Source organism: Podarcis filfolensis, assembly GCF_964270895.1.
Source record: "Podarcis filfolensis genome assembly, chromosome: 1".
NCBI lineage: Eukaryota > Metazoa > Chordata > Lepidosauria > Squamata > Lacertidae > Podarcis > Podarcis filfolensis.
In genome coordinates this window covers 134,849,908-134,874,157 of record NC_139604.1, presented here as the reverse complement: position 1 = coordinate 134,874,157, position 24,250 = coordinate 134,849,908, and the positions used below count along the sequence as shown (strand labels likewise).

The window sequence follows — 24,250 nt, the reverse complement described above, 5'->3', positions numbered from 1 at the left end:
AACCTAAATCCGGCCCTGATCAACAGGAACCATAAATCCATATAATAATAAATGCTCTGCATCTTCTCGGGCTCTTTCGGGGGAGCCCTGCCCTGCCGTGGGAAGCGAGGAGAGCGGGGCGGCGGGCGAAGCACTCTGCACAAGCTCAGAGGCCCCTTCCCCTCGCCCCGCCCCCCTCGGTCTCTCCGGCGCCTGCGCCGCCCCGCGGCCCCGCCTCCTTCCTCTTGCGCCTGCGCCGCTTCCTTCCCGCCGACGGGGCCGCGGCGCCTGCGCAGTGCGGCCTTCCCAGCCAGTCCCTCAGCCGGGCGGCCTAGAAGAGGCGGAGGCGGCGGCGAGCGGCCGGGCCCATGGCAGAGAGCGCGCTGGGCCAGGTGGGGAAGGCCTCGGGGGGGGGGGGGGGAAGCGGCGGGGGTCCCGCTGGGCGGGGGGAGGGGCGCAGAGGCTCCCTCAGGAAACGGGGGGGGAGGGAGGCAGGTGAGCCCCGCCCCGCCCACCACGTGACGCGCCTGCCTGGTGGGGGGGGAGAGGCGGCCCCCCCTGAGGTAACTCCATGGGGGGTCCGGAGGAGAGACCGGGGGAGCGGGAGCGAGGCCTGGGGCGCCTTGACGGCCTTCCTCCTCCTCCTCCTCCTGGTGGCCGAAACGGTGTCCCCCCCCCAAAAAAAATCCCCTTTAAACACCCGCAGCGACCCTGCGAGGCGGGCTAGGCTCAGCTTCCTGCGACCCCGGCCGGGATTCGAACCCAGGTCCTGCCCATGGGGCCCGCCCTGCCTCTTCTCCCCCGGGGCGAGGCGCGGAGGGCGGCGGGGCTGGAGGCGATGGGGGGGGGGAGAAGTTGGAAACGAGTCTCCAGAGACCAGTGTCGGACAGATCAGCTGTTTTTCATGTCGTGTAGTGCAGTGGCACCTCGGGTTACAGACGCTTCAGGTTACGCACTCCACTAACCCAGAAATAGTACCTCAGGTTAAGAACTTTGCTTCAGGATGAGAACAGAAATTGTGCGGCAGCAGCGGGAGACCCCGTTAGCTAAAGTGGTGCTTCAGGTTAAGAACGGTTTCAGGTTAGCTATGGACCTCCAGAACGAATTAACTACTTAACCCGAGGTACCACTGTAGTGGGTTTTGCGTGTCTCTCTCAATCTATGACAAGGGCTTTCTGGGGGGAAAGTTCAGTTTGCATTGAAAAGGCAGGGAATCATAGGATTCTAGCTTTTGTTTCGCTTGTATTTAGTAAACTTTGGAACGGTCCAAGTCTTCTGCCTTTGAACTTGGCACGTTTTCATCGTTACTGTTGTACGCAACGAAATAGAAAATGCTCCATAGAAAAATGAAAGCGTGGAAAATGTTCTGCCCTGCAAGTTTTAAACATTTACCGAAATCCCAAGATATTTGGTAGCTGGGTATTTTGATAGTCTTTCTCCTGCTATGGAATAAGCCACATGGGAGTGGGTGAAGATTCACCTCCTTAATTGTTTTTGGGGAAGGCATGTGAGGCTTTGCTTATTTCAATAAGACTTTCTGGTCATTGGCTGCAGTTAATGCTGTTCATTTAGGGCTGTGGCTTATTGCTACTATTCTTTGCTTTTTATGGGTGGGTTTAAGTGTGTGGACGTTTTATACTCTTTGTTTTGAGAGTCGTATTGAACATTTTTAATTTTACATACTCTCACCCTAAGGGCCTAAGGTGTGTCACACCATTACACTAAAATACAACATTAAAAACAATTTAAAACAAATTACAATTACAAAAGTAGGGTGGGTCCTAAAAACAGAGTAAGCCCGCATTGTACAAGGGGTTACATTCTGGGAGGTGTGCCAAAGCTAAAATCAGGTTGGGTGCAATGTCTGGTGGGGTTGCCAGAGCATTTTTTTCCCTGGACCCCCAACCCTTTCTCCCCAGTTTTTCAATTTTAACGATTATTTTGCTTAGCACATAAAGCTGAATGTGTACAGGTTAAATGTGCGTAAGTTGTGTGCTAGAACAGGCACAAGTGTGCAGATGCACTCCTGGCCACTGCAGAAAGCTGGGCGTGCAAACTTAGGGCTACATCTAAGAGCACACCCAAATTTGTGTTGTGGTTGAAACTTTAATTTTTTTCATCACTGTCCAACCCCTGGAAAAAATCTGTAATTATATAATTGCTTTTCATTTTATTCTGAAAGTATTAATTACTCAAGCTACATTTCTCATATAGAGATGCTGGGAACTGATTTTTACTGTCTCGGTTATAGAAGGGTTGTGATTGATGATCATCATCAGCCTTGATTACAGGTTGTTAATTGTTACCGTCTTGCTCATAAAGCAGTACGGGAGAATACCCACATCAAGGCCTGACGCTCATTTCTCCTAGCTTGATTAAATTATGTGGGCTTGTTGCTCTACTCTCAAACCTTTGGCTTTCCAAAGTTGGGGATTATCACAGAGGTGGTGACGCATGACTCTCAGGGATGGGATGGGGTTTTTGCAACTAGTCTAATTGCATGCTGGGGAAGCCACTTTGCCAAGGTAGGCGCCCCATTTTGCTTTAAAAGCTATTGTGGTTTTTGAAGATTTGGGGCTTAGATGGTTGCAGGTTGTCTGACTGTGCAGGGAATAGGGAGGGCCTCTCTGACTGTTTGGCATTCCAGTGCAGAGCTCTTGGAACCCTTTTCTGAGGTGAGAGTTCTGAGAGCATCTGGGCTGCCTTGCAAAGGAGGTGTGGGAGATGAGCTGGCTAGAAGCATTTGTGCCTGTTGTTACTTACTTGTGTTCAGGGGTTGGCGGGAGCTCACTTTTTTTGGCTGGTCTTCCAGAGTAGGGAATGTGATTGTTGTGTGCTTTGAAGGATTTATGGGGAAAGTAACAGCTGGGGCAAGCTGTTCCAGGGTGTGTGGATGTGGGCTTTGGTTTGCAGGAAATCCAGGAACTGTGAGCAGGAGGAAAGATGAATCTCTAAAGGGCTAGTCAGAAACGTCAAGAATAATTTTCTGATCGTAAGAGCTGTTTGACAGTAGAATGGTCTCCCTTGGAAGGTGGTGGACTCTCCTTCCTTGGAGGTTTTTAAGCAGAGGTTTGGATGGCCATCTGTCAGGGATGCTTTAGCTGAGATCCCTGCATTTCACAGGTTGGACGAGATGACCCTCAGGTTCCCTTCCAACTCTACAGTTCTGTGAATCTATGATTCTATTTATCTTGTGGGGCTTGAGTTGATTTTCCGGCTCCTCTACAGCTAGTGGTCTGTGTTTTGTTGTTAGTATTAATAGGATTATTTCAGAGTATCTCAACCAGTTAATTGGAACATTACATTCAGAGAGGGAACTGAATTGCCATGCGGCTGTCATAGTTAGCACAGCAGAAAGGCTGCAAGTTTCCCAAGAAAAGTGTTAACCTTCACTTGGAGGGCTGCCACTTATCTTTGATGGGTGTGTGTATAAAGAAAGGCCATGTGGCTGATAAAGTCCCAGCTGTTGGAATGAAGGATAGGCTAGCCAAGAGCTTGGATGATAGTACAGTACTGTAACAGTATTTTATTATTAACAGCATTTAATAATACAGAAGACTTCCATATAGCTATCAGTAATTTTAGGTATTTCTTCAGGATATGAAACAATTCAAATAGATTTATTTTACTTTCTAGTAAGTTATGTAGGCTAAGGTTTGGGCTGCACTGGCATTTTCCAGGTTTGTTTGTTTTTTACTGCTAAACTAGGAGAGCTGGGATTTAAGGTATGAGACCAAACCTTTTTAGAGCTGCTTTGCTAAGAACTGCTGCTTTGTTTCTATCAGTATTGAGTGCACACCTTCCTCAGATTTTGGTTAGTTCTCTTTGTCTTTGGATGCTTATATGTGTGTCCTTGCTTTGTCAATCTCTTACTGCTCTCTGCCTCCCCCACCTGCCCTCACCTTCAGATTTATCTGAGAAGTTTTACTCCAAGAAGGCCCATTGAAATTAATGAACCTACTCTAGTCATGTTCCTTAATGTCAGTGGGTCTACACTGAGTAATATCACCCACTGTTTACAAATTGGGGACAGTTCTTGAAGTAATTATCTTTAGCCAGTAATCTGGTTTTGGCCTTCAGGCTTCCTTTCTTCTGATCCCAGAGGAGAGAGTCTGAAAACTGTTTGCTTCTCACTCAATACTTGACAAACCCATTGACTAGGAGAACCAAGATGCAGAACTGTAAGTCAGTTTTAACTCTGATATCTAGGATTGTATCCCAGTCCACCCACTGATGCTCAGGGTGTTTTGGTGCAAGATTCATTCATTCACCCTTGGTTCTTCAACATTTTTATTCCCCTCTATCTGGGGATGTATGGTGTCAGCTGCCCTTGTTTTAGGAATCTTATCCTCAGTGGATGATGATGACGATGATTTTCCACTTCAACAGGTTATTTTCTAACAGAACAAGAGGAGTGTCTTGTCGCTATGCAGAGTTCAGATCATAAGGACGACCACAGTAACTTGAAAAGCGAGAGCATGGGCAAGGACACTGATGCCAAGAGTGAGCAACCAGCTGACTTCAGCACGGAGATCATGAGTGTGACGGAGATGGAGCAGTCCCCAGATAACTCTCCCGGCGACAACACTCTGGAAGAAACTACCCAGGACAGTGAAATGGCAGACAATGAAGCTGCAAAGACTGGTGACCCTGAACCTTCATTCCCTCCCGAGTTTGAGAAATTCTGGAAGGTGGTTGAAACTAACCCACAAGATTTCACAGGCTGGGTCTATCTCCTGCAGTATGTAGAACAAGAGGTAAGCAAGTGGTTTGTCTTTTTCTCTCCCATGTCCTCTTTCAAATGGGCAGTGCTTCAGTACGTCAGCCCTGATTTTGATATTTCAAGCATTGCCATAACCCCCAAAGTGTTCCTAGCATGCAATGAAATAAACAAGAATTTAAAGTACAGGATATATTAAAGCATCTGATACAAATAACTGGTCATCATCAGCTGGTTCGAAGGTCTTGCAACATTGCCAGGGAGATACTTGTGTTTTGGGGGCTTTCACAGCAGGGAGAGAAAGTTCAAATAATAGAGACAGTTGCTCTCACAACAACTGGGAAGGTCCCTCTGCATGCCTAGGCTGTTCTAAATTAGACAAATTAGAAGACTATTTGCAGCAGGCTGTAAATTCTTAGACAGCAGTTCTTAAACTTAGTATTTCTTTGGATCGTTGAATAAGTTTTTGTTCTACAAATCAAATCTATATAACTCATATGGTCCAGCCCTTTGAAAAGAATAGTTCTGGTTCTTTAATACAGATAGCACTAGACTAACTAAAGTACTTCTTGAGAGGTTTTTTTTTAATCCCAAAGGCTGACTTTGTGAGAGGTATCCCTTTCATTTTGGTGGTTTTCACCTGTTGAAAGCTTTCATAAAAATGTTGGTTTTCCATTGCTGGCCAGGATTTTGAGCATGTTGTGGAAGAGCATTCCAGAGTTGAGGGGTAGTGATTGTGTATGCCTGTCTTTGTGCCATTGTTCCATGGATTCTGCTCATTGATTAAATACTAGAAAGATTCTTGGTTATTTCTTTATAAGATGGTTGTGAAATCCAGAGGAAGTTGTGATTTCTAAGGTTTGCAGGACTTCTACTTTTCCTTCAACCTTTTCTTTTGTTGTGCATGGATGAAGAATGTCCAGGGAAGCAGCTCCTGTCAGTTGGCTCTTTTAAAAGAAGTGCTATTGTTCTGGATTTAGGGAGGCCTCACTTTTGACGGCACTTCTTCCTGATAACGTGTGGAATGACCTATGCAAAGTCTAAGACCTCTGAAACTGAGCTGTGTGTTTCCCCCCCCCAGAACCATTTACTAGCTGCCAGAAAAGCCTTCGACAGCTTTTTTGCACACTACCCATATTGCTACGGCTATTGGAAAAAATATGCAGACCTTGAGAAGCGGCACAGCAACATGAAGCAGTCGGACGAGGTATGTAGGCTGTGGGTTTCAGCTGTTGCTCTTGGGTCCTGTGAGCCAAACGCCAACCAAACCACAGAAAGTAACTCTTTGGCTGCCAGTACCTTCCACTCCTCGTACAGGGCTTTCTGTTTGAGCTTGTCCCTCCTTGTGGCACTCGGAGCTAATATCTTCTCTCTTTGTTGGCAGGTGCGTTAAACCTCTACTACAGTTTGTCAAGCTTTGCAGTGCAAGCGTCTGCATTACACTGCAGCTTAACAAGTAGGGCAGGGCTTTTCTGTCACTTACGTTATACATTTATTATTATTTCGCAAAATTCGAACACTGTGGTTGGTTTTGCTGGTCACCATTGCTACATCTTATTGCATTTTTGGTCAGACGCTGTCATTGGTGCTCTAAAGGGTCTGTGCCCTATGGTCTGTACCCCAAAGCCTGCCCACACAGCCTGGTCAGATGCAGGGACTGCTGCGCTTTGAAGATCAAGACTCCGCACGTGGAGATCAGAGCATTGCCATGTTCTAGCCAACCTCCACCCAATGGTAATGGTAGATTATTTAAACAAAATTCCAGTACATTAGTATTTCTTAAGGTTCACCGGATAACACAGTGTTGCCTCTCTCTTGCCACCTAAGTAAGGATTCGAAAAATAGCCTTTTGGTGTTCTCTTTGTAGGTATATCGAAGGGGACTCCAGGCAATACCTCTTAGTGTTGATCTCTGGATCCATTACATAAACTTCCTCAAAGAGACGCTGGATCCCAGTGACCCTGAAACTGTTGGGACCATTAGGGGGTAAGTTGTTTGCAAAAACAATCCAATATAAGCACCCTGTGGGGTGGAGTTTTGCTTAGAGCTGTGCTCGGTCATGTGAAAAACAGCCTTCTCATTTTCCATCTGAGTGGAATCCCTGTTGAACAGAGGGCAGGCGCACGGCTTCTGCTATCCAAGCTCCTGGAGTAGACCACTGGGGTGTGAAACTGAAACTATTTTTTTGCCAAATGGACTCGTCTGAACTGGTCTTGGGAGACCTGGATGTAGATCTCTGCTCGGCCCGCAGCTCTCAGCTTGCAATGTCTTTGAGTTAACACCAGTTGGGGTGGAGAAACTTCCTTAAGGGACACATTCTTCTCTGGGTCATATGCCCTGAATGCCGGTATGCCTGGAAGCACCCCATGCTCATTAATTCACACACAGAGCTTTGTTTCGTTTGGGTTCTTGTTTTGATTATGCATTTTGTGTTTTCATCTTGCATTTGTATGCTGTGAACTGCCCTGAGATCTACGGATAAAGGGCAAAAATTTAATAAATAAATTTAAAGGGGATAAATTTAATAAATAAACAAATTAAATAAATAGTAGTAGTAATTTCTTGGCCACATGCCACATCCCATTCATTCATATTGTCTCTACCTTGGATTGAGGGGGAATACTCCTCCCCCCAAATGCAAATTGCATGCATCAGGACACTCCAGGCATTAGAAGTGGAAGCTTCACCCCTTTGCCCCCTGCTGCTGGGGGTTAGCCCTCCCCACCCTGACTCCTGTAGTTTGGAACCCTGAGCGGGGGGGGGGAGGGAGGTATTCCCATTGGAATGAAAGGGAAGCCATCGCCCACTCCGCCACGCATGCAAACTACTGATACGGGGATCTGTTTGGGGCTGCAACCCAAGGGAGTGGGGAAAGGATCAAAGCCTTGTTCCCCATGCCAAAGTCCTGATCTGGATTAGATCTGCATTGCAGGTGGTTGGACTAGGTGACCCCCTCCCCTCCCCAGGAGCCCTTCCAAGTCTATGATTCAACGAAAGAAATACGGGTTAATAATCTAGATGCCTGCCATTTGCTGCATTTCTGTGCTGGCTGGGGCAGAAGAGAAGCCCTTCCATCTGCAGCCAGCGTGGAATCCTCACTGGCCAGTGGAGTCTGCAGGGCAGAGGAATGTTCCCCATCCCTGCCTTAAATTGAGGGAGGGCCCAGCAAGGATTAAAACGCATTATAGGCATGTTTTGTAAATTTAAAAAAATGGTTCACACAGAATATTTTCTGGCATTGCATGGTGAGAACCCTGATCGTTTTCTGTGTCATCACAAATTTCATTCTTTTCAACAAGAGGGTGTGGAAGTCAGCTTTTAATACCTTCTCCCAATTTGGTTAATGAGATGTGTTCTGTGTTCACATTTTTCACTAGTTGCTGTTAAAGCCAGTTTGTCAACTGGACAATTCAGTCAAATTGAAATAAACTTTCATGTCACCACATCCTTAGTCTAGCAGTCTTTTTGAGGGTGTTGAAGAAAGGGTATTGTTTCGAAAGAGTGAGGGAGCTTTTTGTTAAATTTTACACTGGTTTCTCTTCAGATCTTAAAATTTTTACATTGTCACTGATGGAAGGAAAGCGCTTTTGATATTTTGCATCAGTTCAGGAATTGGGGGTATAGAATATTGCAGAAATGACATCTGAGCCAAAATCGCCTAAAAAATGAACAGTATCAAATTCTATCAGAACAGTCAGATTTAAAAGGCTTCCATTTATTCCTTTAATTAATTTTCATACCATCCTTCTGAAGACCGCAGGGTGATTCACAGTTATTAATAAGAGAATTTTGGGTGCTACCCATTATATATTACGCCATTTTAAGCAGCCAATGAGTGCATGACTTTGCCACGTTTTATTTTTTATTGAGTGGGAGAAACTCTAGCCATCTGAGCAGGATCTGTGCTCAGGACTAATGAAGTATTTCCATAATAACATAAATTGTCTCACCTCCCAGAACCTACGAACACGCAGTCTTAGCTGCAGGGACAGATTTCCGCTCTGACAAACTCTGGGAAATGTATATAAACTGGGAAAATGAACAGGCTAACCTGAGAGCAGTGACTGCCGTATTTGACCGTATTCTTGGGATTCCCACCCAGCTTTACAGCCATCATTTCCAAAGGTAAGGAGGTTGTTATGGTTGAGTTAGTGTTACACTTTTGGTTTCTGTAATGTCCTATTAATTGCAACGCTGAAAAGCCTTGAAATTGTTTTAAACTTATGCATTGTTAGTTGCATGTGTGTTCTGGTTGTATTCTAAAGGAGGAAATTGAGACGACGTTACACCTGAGCAATGTAACTGTGAAAATGTCATGTGTAGTGGAGCATCTAATAATTTTCAGCACTTTATACATGGCATTCATTATGATGATGAGCACTTATAAATGTTCGGCCAGGCATGTATTCTCTGCTAGGTAGCATAATTTTATCTGTCCCAGAGAAATAGCTTGGCATCTCTAGAGCAGTTCAGCTACGGAAAGCCCTGGTAATTCCTGATAGGGTGATGAATCTTCTCCTTGGGCATAGACGTTTGCTGTGTCGTTGTGTTGTCTGCGAGCTGGTCGATGGGCACAAACTGGATGTCAATTTCTTAAATGTTTCCCAGGGGTTAAATTCCTGAATTTCTGACTAACTGCAAGTGTGAAATAAAGAACCCGGGGTGGCTTTCTGAGTTATTTGTGGTAATGCAGCTGAGCTTCAGGGCTTCCTCTTGGAAGATGAATAAGCACCTAACAAGCAACTTACGGTAACATCTTATGTTAGTGGGGTTTTTTTTTGTAATATGTGATTATAAAGAAGAGCTGCAATGGTCAAGGGCAACCAGATGAAATGAGAAAAGGTGTTTCTGGAAAGCAAGGCCAGCTAGTTGCTTATTAAAAAGTAACAAATGCAACACTTGCTGCCTGGGTTCTTCCTAGAGCAGTTTCGCTGTGGGGAAGAACTGTCCCGTTTCATCTTAGAACAGTCCACAAATTCATTCTCATTCTCTCTCTCAACTGTAGGTTCAAAGAGCATGTCCAGAATAACCTGCCCCGGGACCTTCTTACTACTGAACAGTTTATCCAACTGCGCAGAGAACTCGCTTCTTCCAATAGCCATAATGGGGAGGATGCTCCCCCTGGAGATGACCTCCCTTCTGGAACTGAAGATATAACTGACCCTGCTAAGGTAACTGTGCGTCGCTTGCCCTGTTTTTTTCCTTGGGGTTAATAACAGCAGTTTTGCATAGGCCTAATTTATTCAGCTACTCATAAAACGCCTGGATCTTTTGCTGACTGGAGCTATTTGAAAGCACATTCAGAAGCCGGGCGTGTCTGCATTTGGTGTCATGTTTCCACATTTGCCAGCTGCCGTCCTTTGCTTTCTGCCTTTAAAGTTATTCCCTGCCTTGTCCCTCACCCATAGCAGCTCTCCATATTCCTGCCCTAGTTTTAGCACATGTGCTTCTGAAGCCTTTCTTCTTGATTCTGGTTAGAGTAGAGCCTGAACTGATGCAAGATCTGACCTTTAGCATTTACAGTGGTACCTCGGGTTACATACACTTCAGGTTACATACATTTCAGGTAACAGACTCTGCTAACCCAGAAGTAGTACCTCAGGTTAAGAACTTTGCTTCAGGATGAGAACAGAAATTGTGCTCTGGCAGCACGGCAGCAGCAGGAGGCCCCATTAGCTAAAGTGGTGCTTCAGGTTAAGAACAGTTTCAGGTTAAGAACAGACCTCCGGAACGAATTAAGTACTTAACCTGAGGTACCACTGTATTTATACAAGTAGTTTGCAGGCAGGGTCTACCAGTTTTTGGCCAGCATTGCTGTTGAGGCAGATTGGTAGTCAACAGCAAACCCCCTTCCCCATTTCCCCCCTTTTTTCTGGCTTGGTCACTTCTTCATTTCTCTCTAAATGTCTTTAGGTAGCAATATCCATACCCCTCTTTCCTGCCTTTCCTCAGCAAGCAGAGTTCTGTTATGGGTTCCTAAGTACCCTGATGATGTAGCTACAAGACATGTTGTCTTATGGAAGCTTTTGCCAATTTTAATGTACCTTCTTATGTTGTATACAACCTTTATATACTTTTATGAAAAATGCAGCTCATAAATACTTTAATAAATAGATAAAGCCCTGCCTTACTCCCAGCTGAGGAGGTGGATGGATTACCCTGCAGCTGTTGGGACGATTTCAGCTCAGCTCTGCAGCTTCAAAGTTAAGGGGAAGGCTGGCTACCTGTCACAGGAAGCAGCACCTCAGGCAGCAGAAATGCTGGAGCCTGTTAGCAGTTCCCTTCACCAAAATTTGGAAATGCTAGAGTTCCTTCTTTCAAAAGATGGGGATAAGGAGAGTTGTATTTGAGGCAACAGATCTGTGGCAGGGCCTATGAAGCACAGCGAGCAGCAGAAGTGCCGTGCAGGGTCTCCCTACCCCTTTGTTGTGGGTGTTTAGAAGAAAGAAGGATATATATGCAACTGCCAGACCTATAGACCAATGATCCATCTAGCTCAGTATTGCCAAATCTGACTGGCAAGAACTCTCCCAAGATTCTCAACCAGAGGTCTTCTCCTGTTGCTTTAGATGGACATAACGAAAGTGTTACCTTGAATTTGGAAAACTTGAATTCTACCCTTGAGTTAGGTGCTTGTTGTTCTCCTTTGCTGTGGTCAGACTAGAGATTTGTCCTTAAGAATTGGATTCTGCAGATCCCAGGTGATGTGCTGGCAATAGAGTCCGAGGACATAACATTTCAAAGTCCCAGCTGGGCAGATTTTCTGGATCCCCTCTTGAGCACTGTGTGTTCTTGCTTCAGAAGGAAAATTCTGAAGCTCACTGCCTCATAAAAGGGGTTCTGTGTCTGGATTTTGTCAAACCCTTTCCTTTCTGTATTTGTTTAGCTAATCACTGAAATAGAAAACATGCGACACAGAATCATTGAGATTCATCAAGAAATGTTCAATCACAATGAGCATGAAGTCAGCAAGAGGTGGACCTTTGAGGAAGGGGTAAGTTCCTTTGCATAACATGCTTTTGAAATTCCGTGGAGGAGGAGGCAGCAGCAGCCGCTTTGGACTTCCATGGAGAAGCTGTTTCTGGCATTTGTGGGTCATGTCCCTAAACAGCTTGTAGTTGAAGCGCACAAACTTACCTTTTGAGCCACCATCTGGTTCCACAGACTTCATCTGCAAGACTTGCTAAGCGTCAGTCCTACAGTTCTTCTTATGCTTGCTAAGTCATTTGTACAGTGAAATAATGGCTTGCCTAAAGAAAAATGTTTTTAGCAAGCACTGAAAAGAGTACAGTGAAGGTGCCTGCCTGATGTCAATAGGCAGGAGTTCCTAAGTGTAGGTGCTGCCACACTCAGAGATTGACTTCTTACGAATTACATGGCACCTGTTAACAGTGCTAGTTCTGCAGATGGAAGCAGTCAAGTGGGCATATAGAAGGCAAAGTGGTCTTGCAAGTAAACTGATCTCAAGCTGCCAAGATAAAGGTTGCACCTTGAACCTGAACCTGTAGCAGATTGATAATTGGTGCAGATCTCTGAGCCAGAGGTATTACTTACTCAGAGTGACAATTCTACACAGAGGTGCCATTGCATCAGCATTTTTTGTGGTTGCCTTACGGGAACTTTCCCCGTTTCCCTGTCTGCTGCTTGTAGGCAGGCCCCCCCAGTGATGAAAGAAGAGTTGCTTAATCCCTCAGACAGTGCATGCCCGACAAACCTGAGGTTGCAGCCTTATCTCTTGCTTGCATTTGGAATTTCATGTGCCGCCTTTGCTTTCTTGCCCTCAGGATTGCTATATGCGTGTGATGTGTAGTATTTATTGTTGGAGTCATTTCATTTAGCAGTTTAAACCATCTGAAATATCAAAGGTGCCAAATTCAGGAGCTTTACATTGGCCCAAGATTATTTCTTCACTGTAAGGGCCAATAACAGTGTTCTCATCTGATCTCCAGTTGGCTTAGTTTGCATAAAGAGAAAACGAACTGTCTCCTTCTATGATAAATAACTGCAAAGTACTGTTTTGAGTAAATGCACAACCTCTTGACTGCTGGGTGTGGTAGGTCATCAGTATCGCTAGGCAGGGGCCCTGACTTGAAAGCAGCAGAATGTAGTGACTCCCTGCCTGGAGGGTTAGCCACCAGGAGCCCAGGGCAGCGCTGGCCGCCTGCCTTGGCCAAGGGCTTCCTCCCCTTAAGATGACTTCAAGCAGAGTTAAGGTTATAACATTCTGCCCAGGGCTTGTCTGTGGTGGCGGCTTTTGGAGCTCCACCTTGGAGGAAGAGGTGAGTGAAATGGGATGTGTTGCAATCCGTCAAGGCCACCCAACTTGGGCAGGTCCTAAAGCAAATTCATACTCTGTAGATAAAGATAATTCTGAGTAACTCGGGTGTGGCTCCACATCCCTTTGTATTCCACTCAGCTTCTGCTGCGGTCAGCAGACTTTAATTAACAGCTTTGCATTCGACGGGGAGTATTTTTGAATATTAGGTACACATTTAATGGGCTAAAGTGCAAGCTTTCTGTTGAATCCAAATGGCAGAGGGATGTACCTGTATAGTATAGCTTTTTCATCCTTAATACACTTTAAAAAAAATCCAGAGGGATTGCTGTGTTAGTATATTGCCACAAAAACAGCACAAAGCCGTCTTGCATCTTGAATTGCGGTTCCAGATGTTCAGTTAAGCTTTCTAATTCTACCCTTCCCCAATGGCGTTCAGGGCAGGGCAGGCAGCCTCTCCTAGCAAGTTAGACTAAGGCAGGGGTGGCGATGTTGTTGATCTCTGGCTTGTATCTGCCCCAGCCAGCATGGCCTCTGAAGTCCACCAACACTTGAAGGGGCGACAGGTTAGCCACCCATGGGCTAAAGAGTATGTGACTTGCTTGGAGTTGGCTGTGAGTCTCGTGGTTTCAGTTTTTTAATGGCACTTGTATACACCTTCATGGCTGAGCAGGGTTTGCAACTGGGGTCCCCAATTTTGAGGTTCAACACAATGCATTTCTGGAGTCTGCACTACACTTCACTGATTGCTCGTTTAATTTAAAATGCGTGGACTGCTTTTCTAGAAAGTGCAAATCAGAGTCCAAAAAGACCAATGAAAATAATTGAAGTCAAATTTCCTGTTAACATAATTCATATATTTTCATTTCAACAATAAACACAAGACATCAAGTGGCTGCTATAACAAAAGCATAGTAGTTTGTGATTACAGCCATACTTCGTGTTGCATTAGGTTCATGTTGTGTCTTTTCGGCTTGCGAACGCGGCAAACCCAGAAGTGTATACTTTCGGGTTTTGCTGTGCTCGCGTGTGCAGAAGCGTGCTGTGCGCTTCACACATGCGCACAGAAGCGCTTTATCGTGCTGTGCGCATGCACAGAAGTGGCGCTCTAGTTATGGACATTTCGGGGTGCGAATGGCACCCCTGAACGGATTGAGTCTGTAACTAGAGGTACCACTGTATATAGATCCTTTATACTCTCTGGGAGCGATACCTAAAATCTTGGGGCATACAGTCCTCATGCCTCTTGAACTACAGAATTATGTGCTTGGAGGCAAGCTGAGCACCTGTGAAATTAATTGATTTCTGTATAAATGGAAGGATTCATAAGTGAGGTCACTTGCTTGATGTCTTCAGTACCCCAGCTTTTCTGGAAGCAGGGGCTGGTGGTTGCTGGGCAGAGCACTTTCCCCCTGTGAGATACAATTCCAGCCACTGTGTCCCAAGACAGACGGATGCCAACAACCAACCAAAGCGCTCTCTCTTTGAAGCCGTAACACCAATAGCAAATTCCTTTACAGGCTGTGCTGTTGCTTCAAATGTAAAAAATTGCCACAAAATACAAATTAACAGTGGTGACCATATATGAACAAAAGGCAGTTTTCCTGTTGTCTTCCCCCTCGCAAGCAGCTCCCAGTGCCCAGAGTTCAGTACAGCATTAGGCAGGCATGCTTAAGCCAGGCTTTGCTGGGCTGATGAGGGCAGATAGCCAGCAACATATAGCAGTATTGTGAAAAGATCTGCACTGGCTGCCCATCTGCTGCCAAGCCATGTTCAAGGCCCTTTTATTAATTTACAAAGCCTTGAACGACTTGGGTCCAGGGCACCCGAGGGGTTGCCTGAATCCTTATATCTTATCTCAGTCACCAAGATGATATTTAGTGGTGCTGCTGATTATCCCCCAAGTTGCAGAAGGCTCCAGTGTTTTTGTAATGCTCCAATACTCATATTTTTAATGAAATTGCAGCATTTTTATAAATGTTATGAGACGTGTGGGACTTCTTACCAACACAACTGCTTCTGTTGTCTCTTTTGATGCTGCTTCTGTTCAGGGTGTTTGCCTGTCCATAGGCTCCAAAGAACGTGGGGTGTAGGAGAGATGAGATCCGATCTCTGTTGGATACTCTTAATTGGCTTAATAGCGTCTCAAGATTTCAGAGACAAGTGGTTTTTTAGGTGTGGCCATTAAAGAAGCAAAAAATTATAAAGTGGGATAGATCTCTAGATACCCACGTTCTGCTTGCTTTACCCTTCTAACCTAGTGTCTGAGCGGTTGATTTTTTTCAAGTCTCTTGATCCTGTTTCCTCCGTCTCACCTAGCAGTGCTGTCCTCTAAGGCAGGGGCATCTAGTCCAGCATTTTTCCCCCCACTGGTGGCCAGCCAGGCATCTCCAGGAAGTCCATAAGTGCAGCCTGAAGGGAGCAACTTCCTAGCAGTACAGAACATTTACAAGTTGGAGTGGTTTAGGAGTGCTCCTTTAGAACACAGGGTGCTTAGAAAAGAAGAATGCTTTGGCCCAAATCTGAGCACAGGTTGTATTTTGGTAATTGGGGAGGACTTTTGGGCAAAGCCCCCCTCCTGGTGGCCATGAGATAAGAAGACCGGCCCTTTTGAATTGGTGATGAGTCAAGAGTAGGAGGCAAAGGGTACCAATCAGTGGGCAATTCTTACAATGCAGGGAGGTAAGAAGTTAGGTTCCTTAAGAGCTTGAGGGTATGCAGGGTTGGGATTGAAAACCAAAGTGGATTGCAAAGAGAGCTAAAAAGATCTCTCCAAAGTCAGTGAATGAGCGACAAAATGGCAAATGAGAATCGGCCAAAGTGTAAAGGATGCACATGGGGCACAATGAGCAGATTATACTCTCTAAGAGAACCGTAGAGGAGGCCCAGGTTTGGCAACAAGAAGCAATGGAAAGAGGGATCTTGCCATCGCATCCTACTTGGAATGAAGACATCTGTTTGGCCACCTTTGATACATGATGATTGTTCTGTATTCTTAAGGAATGCAGCCACTTAATTGTGCATTCTTATTGGACCCAAGAGTTCTGTGCCTGATCTTTGTTAGGTCTTTCTGTATAGGGAACTTGCTAGCTTGGTCAGCTGTTCTTGAAACTACATTTCAGGGGAAGGTATAGGGCTGATCACACATTAACCCATGTTTAAATTAATGTGTGGAAGGAGCAACAGTATTATTCCGGAGGACTGTCCACGACCTGTGGAGGGTCTTCAAACTTGTGATTGTCTTTTATGCATGCACAAGCTGGGCGCATGGAGGCCTTGTTCACAGGTTTGGAAAAATGTAGGGGGAATAATGTGATCCACCTCTCTCCTCCGCATTCACTTGCATATGGATGTGTTGATTCTGAGCAGGCCTTGGCTTAGATAGCAGCAGGTTCCGGTTTCTCACATGCTTGGCGGGATTAAGTGGCAGATGAAAGTTGTTTTGTTGCCATTGTAAAGCTGGTTTACTTTCCGTTCCCTTGGTTCTCCTCCATTGCAGATAAAACGACCTTATTTTCACGTTAAACCTCTGGAGAAAACTCAGCTGAAGAACTGGAAGGAGTACTTGGACTTTGAGATTGAAAACGGGACTCATGAGCGAGTGGTGGTCCTCTTTGAGCGCTGTGTGATCTCCTGTGCCCTCTATGAGGAGTTTTGGATCAAGGTACGGGGCGTGTCTCCCACGCACAGCTCTCTGCCTTTGCAAACATTGATGATCAGTGACTAACCTTCTGTACTCTTGTTTGAATGTTGTTCATGTATAACTATATCTGTTGCATTAGGAGATGGTCTGCTTGCAACCAGATTTGACAGCTGCATATGCCAACTTCGTTGCCTCTCTTCGTCCCTCCTTACAGAAACTAGTCTAATGGTTCAATAAAGGTGCTGAATGGGTTTAAACACAAGAATTTTATAGTTCTCTCAAGTATTTAGCAGCCCAGAGTAAGCTGTGAATTGTTCAGTCTCTGCTCTGTCTTCAAATGCAGTATGCCAAGTATATGGAGAACCACAGCATCGAAGGAGTGAGGCACGTCTACAGCCGGGCCTGCACGATACACCTCTCAAAGAAGCCGATGGTGCACTTGCTCTGGGCAGCCTTTGAAGAACAGCAAGGTGAGTGAGGAGCCGGGTCTCCTAGAGGAAGTAATGGGTAGCAGAGGCATTCTGCCCCTTCAGCCAAACAGAACGGCAGGCTCTTGCAGGCTCACCGCTCAGTCAGTCATTTTCTCTACAAACTTAAATGCTGCCTTGTAAGCCACTCCATGAAGAAGACTATAACAAGAATAAAAGCAAATGAGGATACATGCAGTTTTTATCCTTGCCACAGGATAAGAGTAAATGTAAATGGTCGTAGACCATATGGAGATACGCATCTCCATATCCCAGTATTTTGATCATTTGGCAACCCTGGAAAGGTTGCTCCTCTGTGGATGAAACAGCCACTGCAAATTCTGGAGAAGTGAGTGAGGCCCTATAAACATGGATAGTAGGGCACATCTTGAGGGTTGAGGTCTTCTGCTTGGAACAGTGATTGGCATCTCAGCGATCAGACCTGACTGAAAGACCAGCGCTGTGCAGAGGATTCAAGGAGGTGCTTAATGCCATATCCCTGCTGTAACACTGTTGACCCCTCCTCTCCTAGGAGCAGCACTTTTTAGGGTCTCTTTCCAGGATCCCTATGGGGATTACGTGCCTGCAAAATAGGAACACTTGCCGTTTTCCTTTAACCTCGCCTTGCAGTCTGTGCTAACGTTGTTGCTTCTCTGAATTGGTTGCAGAGCCTGGTTAGAAGAATAGATTATGCAGACGGTAAAATTTAGCCAAGTTTGTGACTCTAGTAGCTGGTAATAAAATGTAGATCAGGGTGTATTTAAGTGTCTGTATCTTCTATTTGAAGTTGAGGATCTTTTCCAGGACATTGCAGAATCTGTGCATGGAATCTGCTGGGTGTGTGCATACAGACACTCGCCACCCATGACGACTGTAATCAGCCCTCCTTGCAGGGAGACTCCTGTTTTTATCTATCTACTCTCAACCTCCGCACATATGAGAGCACACCCTGCTGCTCTCCACGAGAGTGCCAGAGGGCTTGGCAAGAGGCGGAGGAATGTCTCCTGCTGCTTAGAAGCGACTTCCGCTATTCCCACCTTGAAACTGCACCACAAAGGAGTCTCTTGAGGAGGGGGCTGTGTGTACTGCTGGAGAGCTGATGGGCTGATTTATGAACACCTGTGCATTTATGCTCTTAGTTCATTCCAGTTTCTCTGTTTGGTGTGAAGGAGACATTCATACGTACAGGTTACATACGCTTCAGGTTATATACGCTTTAGGTTACAGACTCTGCTAACCCAGAAATATTACCTCAGGTTAAGAACTTTGCTTCAGGATGAGAACAGAAATCAGGCTCCGGCGGCACGGCAGCAGCGGGAGGCCCCATTAGCTAAAGTGGTGCTTCAGGTTAAGAACAGTTTCAGGTTAAAAACGGACCTCCAGAACGAATTAAGTACTTAACCTGAGGTACCACTGTAGTGGGTTGTTGCTTCCTACTTCTCAGGAAGGCAGGAATCAAGTGACCTGAACAAAGTCTGGTGCTTGAAGCCCCCACCTCCCTTTCATGCTCATCTGAAACTTAGCTAGATGACGGGGGGGGGGGAAGGTAAAAGCAAAAACTGATATTTGGGTACCTGACAGGTAGTTGTGCAGGAGGATCCCAAAGGGCTGTTGGCTGATTCCGGCTAGGTGCCATTCCACACCCACACGTTTCCCTTGCTTTTAGGGAATATCAATGAAGCCCGAAGAATTCTGAAGACCTTTGAGGAGAACGTTTCAGGCCTGGCCATGATCCGCCTGCGGAGAGTGAGCTTGGAGCGGAGGCATGGGAACATGGAGGAGGCTGAGCACCTGCTCCAGGAAGCTGTGAAGAACGCCAAGTCCAGCTACGAAGCCTCCTTCTTTGCGGTCAAGCTCGCTCGGCACCTTTTCAAAATCCAGAAGAACCTCCCCAAAGCCAGGAAAGTGATTCTGGACGCCATTGACAGAGACAGGGTAGGCAGCTCTCAGAGGAGGGTTAGCTGGACCCCTTCCTTGCCACCTCTGCCAAGGGGCTCCCGTGCCTGGCAACAGTGATGACGACTCTTGACTCTGCAATGCGTCTTGCTGCAACTTGGAGACACCAGTCCCTCTAAACTGATGTTGCCAGGCTTCCCTTCACTACACACCCCGCCCCAAACTCCAGGCTTCCCACCAGAGTAGAGCTAGCTGAGCATGGCAGTGTCTGGGGTGCCAGATCCTGGGACTGTAATGTGGCCAGGGCCATAGATGTAGATGCATTTACAGAAGAATCAATAGAGACATTAAAATGAGAAAGGAGCCCCATACCTCGTGGCAGAAGACCCTTCTCAGTACTGGCTTAAGGTGGCGGGGGGGCACTCCACAAAGTTCTGCGCATTACAAATACGCATATTTATGTTAGATTCCATAATAAACACATAGAGGTGCACTCACTAAAATTCATTTTTTTCAAGGCATTCAGATCTGGTCCATGTCTGTAGGCAAGCAAAAGTTTTTCCTCCTCAGGTACCAGCCCCTCCCTAACCTCCTGCAAGACTTTTGTGCCTTGATTGGGCCAGGAGGTGGAGGGATAATTCTGGTGGTCTAAGATGCACCTTGATGATACCGTGAATCCCTGAGGAGAATGCAGAGAAGACTGGTGCTCATGGGATTCTTGGTTTGCTGTGCATCTGCTCAGAGGATCTTGTGCATGGCTAAATTGAGCCATCTAATTCTTGGAAGTGTAGTTGCAAACTAGTCCCAGCGTGAAAACATTTCTGAAAGAGGTAGTTCTGAGAGGAAAAGGTCTTGCATGCACAGCTTGCTCCCCCTGCGCCCAAGCAGAGGCTCCACCCCTGACATACCATTAGAACATTCTCTCCCTCTCTCCCGTAATTTCAATATATTTAACTACCTCGTCATTGTGGTTGTAATAATTTGTGTACTACTCTTGAATATTGCCACCTGAATGTTTCTGTTTTTAATTTATTTTGCCTAGGATAACCCCAAACTGTATCTCAACTTGCTGGAAATAGAGTACAATGGAGACCTAAAACAAAACGAAGAGAACATCATTGCGTGTTTTGACAAAGCGATCAGTGGCACGTTGGCTATAAAAATGAGGATTATATTTTCTCAGCGAAAGGTGGAATTCCTTGAAGATTTTGGTCTGGATGTGAACAAGTGAGGTTTTACATGTGCTTAACCCAGCCTTAGGGGAACAGGATAGCATCTGAGCCCATTTTAATGCCTATTAATGGCATGTACGCTGCAGACAAAGTTCAGGAGGGTTGATGAGAGGCCATTCTTTGTAGAAAACCGTTCTTCCTGCTAAAGGTTGCAGAAATTCTGGCCCTGGGAGTAAGTGGGGTTCTCTTCACTGATGCCAACTTCAGTAGAGGATTTAAACGACTGTGATCCAGTTCACAAACTTTCAAAATGGAAATGTTTCTGCATCCTGCACTGACGAGCAGAAAGGCCTAACCTTCGGCCTGCTTTTCTCTCCTCTTGCTTGCAGGCTTATGGATGCATATGAAGAGCATCAATCCCTTCTGAAGGAGCAAGAGTCTTTGAAAAGGAAAGCAGAAAATGGGTATGGACTGTCTCGTTTAGCAGAAAGCAGTGATGGTGTTAAGGCTTGGCTGCAAAAGTGTATCAGGGCAACTAATCCAAACCATACATTTTGGTTCACCCAATATGACCATGCTTCCTTGGGGGGGGGGGGGGATAGAGACACAGGCAGGCAGGCAGGCCAGGGTGGAAGCTCTATTCCCAGATGTGCTAAAGAGCTTTTCTTAAAAAGCTGCCTCTGCAGGGAGGTGGGCAGTCTGAGGGGGCAGTGCCTCAGATTACCAACTCCATGAGAATTATGACAGTTTAGGTAATGCCTTGGCACGTCTGAAGTTGAGGATTTATTTTATTTTTTGGCATGCCCCTTGACAGTCGAGAATGATCTGATGTGCCGCTCATGAAAATGTGCCTCATGTTTAAATGCAAGCACTTGAGAGCTTTTTACTCTTTTCCCATGAAGCATTAGAACAGAGGAAGCAGCATTCAGCATTCAAGCAGCAGCTCAGGTTCCTCAAACTTTGGAAACTTCCAAGGCTGTTCTTCATATTAAGGGGTGGCCAGGCGACTGGCTTCTTGTTGTGCTGAAGACAGATGAGGAGCAGGTGGCTTTTAGTTTAACAGCCCCCCCTCCCCGGGTTGATGGGATTGAATAGCGCCCAAGGCTTGAATGCCTTGTCAAATGTGTAGCAGGGTTTCTTTGCTTTCTGACAAATGACATTTAATTATTTGGATGTCAAGTCTTTGGCTTAAAAAACTCGCAAGGTAGCACACAACAGTAAAAAGACACCCCCCCAAAAAACCCCCCCACATAAATTAATATAATTAGCTCATGAGAATCAGAAAAAAAACTCCGAACAATAAAAGGAGATAATCAATAGCTTGAAGGCCTGAGCAAATAAAAAGGTATTTGCCTGGCATTGGAAAGACACCAGATTTGGTGCCAGGTGAGCCTTGCTGGGGTTGAGGGTAGTCCACATGTTGGGTGTTGCAGCCAGAAAGTCCCCCTCACCGATCACCACCTGCCTAATTTCAAAAGGTTTGGGGTGGGGATCGTTGAGGAGGGCTTAGATGCCGGGGAAACCCAGCCAGATGGGCGGGGTTTAAATAAGAAATTATTGCTGCTGCTATTATGATTATTATGATTTATTATTATTTTGGAAAAGGCAGTCCTTTTAGAACTGAGGAATGAGATATAATGCTTTTGTAAACAGCTTAGAGGTTTTCTTACAATCAAGTGCTATATAAATTACCATATTTTTTGCTCGATGAGACTCACTTTTCCCTCCTAAAAAGTAAGGGGAAATGTGTTTGCGTCTTATGGAGCGAATGCCGGCTGCACAGCTATCCCAGAAGCCAGAACAGCAAGAGGGATCGCTGCTTTCACTGCACAGCGATCCCTCTTGTTGTTCTGGCTTCTGTGATTCAGAATATTTTTTCCTTGTTTTCCTCCTCCAAAAACTAGGTGCGTCTTATGGTCTGGTGCGTCTTATAGAGCGAAAAATATGGTATGTTAACTAAAGGAAATATTTCAGAGCAGAGAGGCAAGTGCAGTATCTCAAAAGGAGGGGCCTGGATCCCTTCCTGAAGGAGGGGTCAGGGGAACAGAGATGTTTTGTTCTCTCTCCCCCCCCCCCCCAAGACAGGTGAGTTGTCCTGCCCTTACAAAGTGGGCCACCATTTGTCGTTCCCTAGAGGGACGCGGGTGGCGCTGTGGGTAAAACCTTAGTGCCTAGGACTTGCCGATCGCATGGTTGGCGGTTCGAATCCCCGTGGCGGGGTGAGCTCCCGTCATTCAGTCCCAGCTCCTGCCCACCTAGCAGTTTGAAAGCACCCTTAAGTGCAAGTAGATAAATAGGTACCGCTTTATAGCAGGAAGGTAAACGGAGTTTCCGTGTGCTGCGCTGGTGCTGGCTCGCCAGAGCAGCTTCGTCACGCTGGCCACGTGACCCGGAAGTGTCTGCAGACAGCGCTGGCCCCCCGGCCTCTAGAGTGAGATGGGTGCACAACCCTAGAGTCGGACACGACTGGCCCGTACGGGCAGGGGTACCTTTACCTTTAGAGGGTGGGGAGGTGACAGAAAGGGAGTTGGGGGTGCCAGAAGCCCCCTTCTCCACCAGCTCCTTACCATGCTGGGATATCAGACAGTGGTGTTCAGATTTAAGGCAAAGCAGACCCAGCGAGTTGAGGACTTGCTAGCTAGCTGGTGATTTCTCCATCTCTGGGCCCTCTTCTCTGTCGAATAACAGCAGCGCATTTGTTGCATCTTGCAGCTGCGAAGAGCCAGACGAGAAGCGAGCGCAGGGTGACGAGGCAGCTCTGGCATCCGGGCAGATGGCGGACGGAGACATGCAAGCGAACCAGGCTGCCTACAATTACAACGCTTGGTACCAGGTGAGCAGCGGATTCGGGGGAAGTTTTCGGGCTCCTCTTTGCCACGCAACCCCTCCCAAAGTCAAGCTCTGCCAGGACAGGGATTCAGGCTTTAAAAATGCCAAGGGCCTCTGCACCTGCAATATTGCAGCGGTGGAGCCGTTTAGCTCTTGGCCCTTTGCAGAGTTTTGCGCAAGTGTGGAATGCGCAAAAAGTTTGCTAACCCACCTCCCCCTTTTGCTTCCTCCTCTAGTACAACTACCCAAACGCATGGAATTATGGACAATACTATCAGACCTCTTCCACCTGAGCAGAAGAACAATTTGAGCAGAAATGGGGTGTGAAAGTGTTTTTGGTTTATGTTTTTATTTTATATATATATATATATATATATATATATATATATATATATATATATATAAAAAATAAATATGGGGATGTGAACAGACAGTCACACAATCCTTTTGTGTTTTCTGCATGTGTGGTGAAATGATGTCCACAGGGTTCTTTTGACAAAATTCTTGTATTAATTGGTATCTTGCTGTATACATAGTTTATCAGGATTTCGGCTTTCCGGTTACAAAAAAATCCAAGAAATTGCAATAACATCTATTGAATGCTGGCGAAAGTCAGCTCTCGGCAATGATCTGAAGGCAGCTAGAACAAGTTCGCGCCACTCCAGGAAATGGTGCTCTATGTGAGTTTCCTGCTCCTGTCCCTCAATAAGTTTCAAATCTACACCCTCATCCAGGTCTGTTTTGGCTTTGAGTTTACAGTTGCAGCATCCAAAAAAGAGAGATTTTTAAATATATATATATATATATATGGGTGGGTGGGACTACATAATGTGGAAGGGCATCTTTTGGATTTAAAGAAGTGACAAATGAAGTGTGTTGCTAGAACCATGCTGTGTTTGGGGTGGGTTTTGTATTGAATTTTCATGTATAAGTTTAGAAAGGTTTGTTTAAAATGTCCTTTTTTTAATAAAATTGTGCAAATTGAGCTACTTCTTGTTTCTCTTTTGGTCCTGAACAGTATCACAGTTGTCAAATACACTACCTAGTAACACTTCAGAGGCTCAAAAGCTTCTACAGCGCAAGAATATGTTTTTCTCGTGCGAGAGCTACAGTCTACACTAGTAATAGCTGGAGATCAGCAGCCAGTGCTAATTAGCTTGTCCCCTCTTGTCCCCTCCGCCAACCTGATTTTCAGAAGTTTTCCCTGCCCCATAGCAGAAAAAGTGGCTGCCTTTCAATAGCCTCTAACTGTAGGGGCCGCCTCAAAAC

At 45.8% G+C, this 24,250-nt stretch overlaps 1 protein-coding gene across 1 annotated transcript; it reads left to right on the top strand.

Annotated features, from left to right (window-relative positions):
• The first annotated feature begins 261 nt into the window (after nucleotides 1–261).
• Nucleotides 262–23,966, top strand: PRPF39 (pre-mRNA processing factor 39). Its single transcript, XM_083614339.1, has 14 exons — nucleotides 262–371; nucleotides 4,369–4,736; nucleotides 5,781–5,906; nucleotides 6,567–6,685; nucleotides 8,657–8,824; nucleotides 9,705–9,870; nucleotides 11,586–11,693; nucleotides 16,474–16,638; nucleotides 16,961–17,087; nucleotides 18,751–19,019; nucleotides 20,023–20,207; nucleotides 20,542–20,616; nucleotides 22,865–22,985; nucleotides 23,218–23,966. The coding sequence occupies exons 2-14, from the start codon at nucleotides 4,407–4,409 to the stop codon at nucleotides 23,272–23,274; spliced, it is 2,016 nt and encodes a 671-aa protein (XP_083470465.1). The 5' UTR covers nucleotides 262–371; nucleotides 4,369–4,406; the 3' UTR covers nucleotides 23,275–23,966.
• Nucleotides 23,967–24,250: the final 284 nt, after the last annotated feature.

Bases quoted from the DNA above. Each gene is read 5' to 3' on its own strand.
- PRPF39 (XM_083614339.1), top strand. From the start codon at position 4,407: ATGCAGAGTTCAGATCATAAGGACGACCACAGTAACTTGAAAAGCGAG. The intron at 9,871-11,585 runs GTAACTGTGCGT...GTATTTGTTTAG, and splicing joins ATATAACTGACCCTGCTAAG to CTAATCACTGAAATAGAAAA. The intron at 11,694-16,473 runs GTAAGTTCCTTT...CCTCCATTGCAG, and splicing joins GGTGGACCTTTGAGGAAGGG to ATAAAACGACCTTATTTTCA.